The 1860-nt window shown below is 61.0% G+C and overlaps 1 protein-coding gene across 1 annotated transcript in view; it reads left to right on the top strand.

The window, feature by feature from the left end:
• Positions 1–545: 545 nt before the first annotated feature.
• PAX7 (paired box 7) overlaps positions 546–1860 on the top strand; it is a 117545-nt gene continuing 116230 nt past the window's right edge. The window contains exons 1-2 of the mRNA XM_017740607.1: positions 546–669; positions 1514–1642. Of these exons, the coding sequence (XP_017596096.1) occupies positions 600–669; positions 1514–1642 (199 nt within the window). The 5' untranslated portion in view covers positions 546–599. The remainder of the gene's footprint in view (positions 670–1513; positions 1643–1860) is intronic.

Genomic DNA, 1860 nt, shown 5'->3' with positions numbered 1-1860 from the left:
GGGGGGGGGGGGGTGCAGCGCGAGTTTTCCAAGCTTTTTTTTTGTTATTATTTTCGGGGAAAAGGGATTTTAATAAACCTGCGTTTTTCGGCCACTGATGGGGAGAAAGTTGAAGGCGATGAATGAATTAAAGAGGGGGTTTTTTTGGGTCGCTTCCACGCGCAACAAGTGGCGCGATCGCGTTGGAGCGATTCCGTCGGGCCCCGCGGGTGCGGGGAGCGGGGAATTCGGGGATGTTTTGGGAAGAGCTGCTCAGAAACACCCCAAAAAGCGTCCCCTGGAGCTCCGGGTGATCCCACCCTGCCCGCTCTCCCGGCCCTCAGAGACTCCACTTTCAGGACGGCCAACATTCGGCCTTTTCCCAGCTTTATTTCCCCTTTCCCCCCTTCCCAATGCCCATTTTCCACCCCAAACCCAGCAGCCAGGGCCGAGCTGCGCTGCTCAGCGCTTCTTTTGAATTAAAAGCGCTTTTTCCCTCCTCTCCCTTCCCCTCTCTCCGCACCCTCGGGGACACCTCCGGCGCCCCTTGGTCACAAAAGCAGGTCGCGACTCCCGACGTGGAGAAGAAAATCGAGGAATACAAGCGGGAGAACCCCGGGATGTTCAGCTGGGAGATCCGGGACCGGCTGCTGAAGGACGGGCACTGCGACCGCAGCACGGTGCCCTCAGGTGAGAAGGCAGCTTGGCCACACCGCCCCCAACCCCCCCGAATCCCGTGGGAATGTTTATCCCACGGGAAAGGTTTTCCAGACGTTCCCAACCCTCCTGGTCTCTGCTTTGACGGAGGGGGGAAAATCATCCCCAGAAAAACCCAGGATAGGAGGGGGGATTTGTGCCCTGGCTGCTGGAAAAACAAACACAAGCCAACCCCTTTTCCCAACTTTTTCCAGCTCCCTTGAAAGCCGGGGGGATGCTGGGGCAGGGGGAGAGCCCCAGAGGAGCCCCCCAAATCCAGGGGGAAAGGGGATCCCGGTCGGTCCCGCTGGGATTTGCTCGGTGGCGGGGGCTGCGCAGCGGTGGGATCTCGACCTCACAGCCAGAGATCCCGACTGCTCATGGGAAGCGAGGCTGGATCCCAAATTTTAGCCTGCAGGGATGTGCCTGGGGTCTGGTGGGGCTCTGCAGGGCTTCGCTGTGAGGTCCCTGTGGGTTTTGGGGAGGCTGCGCCTTCTCTGTGGGGTGAGAACAGGCCTGGAGCTCCATCCCGGCTGTGCTTCCCATGGGGAGCTGGGGAGAAATTTGGGAATTTTGGGGACTTTTCCCGGTCCCGGAGCAGGTGGTGCCCCTGGGGACGCTGCCAGTGCCGGTGTCGGGCACATCCCGGCGCTGCTCGGGCCGTGGGGACGGCGAGCGGCGGGTCCCACTTTGGCAATTTGGGCAACTCTTCGGGCGGTGCCGACAGGTGCATTCCCATGGGAAAAGGGGACACAAGGCCTCCTCCTGCCCCGCGGCATTCCCACTTTTCCCAGGCAGCTTATACTCGCCTTTCTGCCTTTGACTGTCCGAGGTTTAGTGAGTTCGATTAGCCGCGTGCTCCGCATCAAATTCGGGAAGAAAGAGGAAGACGAGGACTGCGACAAGAAGGAGGAGGACGGCGACAAGAAGGCCAAGCACAGCATCGACGGCATCCTGGGCGACAAAGGTACCGCGTGTGCCCGCGCCGCGCCGGGGGGGGGGACATCGGGGCCACGGGATGGCTCCAGAACCGCTGCGTTTGGATTCCCCCCTTCCCCACCCCAAAAAGAAAAATCCCCGCTGGACGCGCAGAGGGGAGCGGGGCCGGCGGCGTTCCCAGGAGGAGGGAGAGTTGTCGGTGCTTTGCTCGGGATCAATTATCCATAAAAAGGGCCGGGAATGGCT

The sequence above is a fragment of the Corvus brachyrhynchos genome, unplaced genomic scaffold (assembly GCF_000691975.1).
Source record: "Corvus brachyrhynchos isolate BGI_N302 unplaced genomic scaffold, ASM69197v1 scaffold278, whole genome shotgun sequence".
In the NCBI taxonomy this organism is placed as follows: domain Eukaryota; kingdom Metazoa; phylum Chordata; class Aves; order Passeriformes; family Corvidae; genus Corvus; species Corvus brachyrhynchos.
The sequence above is the reverse complement of the archived record's forward strand: the minus strand, read 5'-3'. Positions and strand labels throughout refer to the sequence as shown.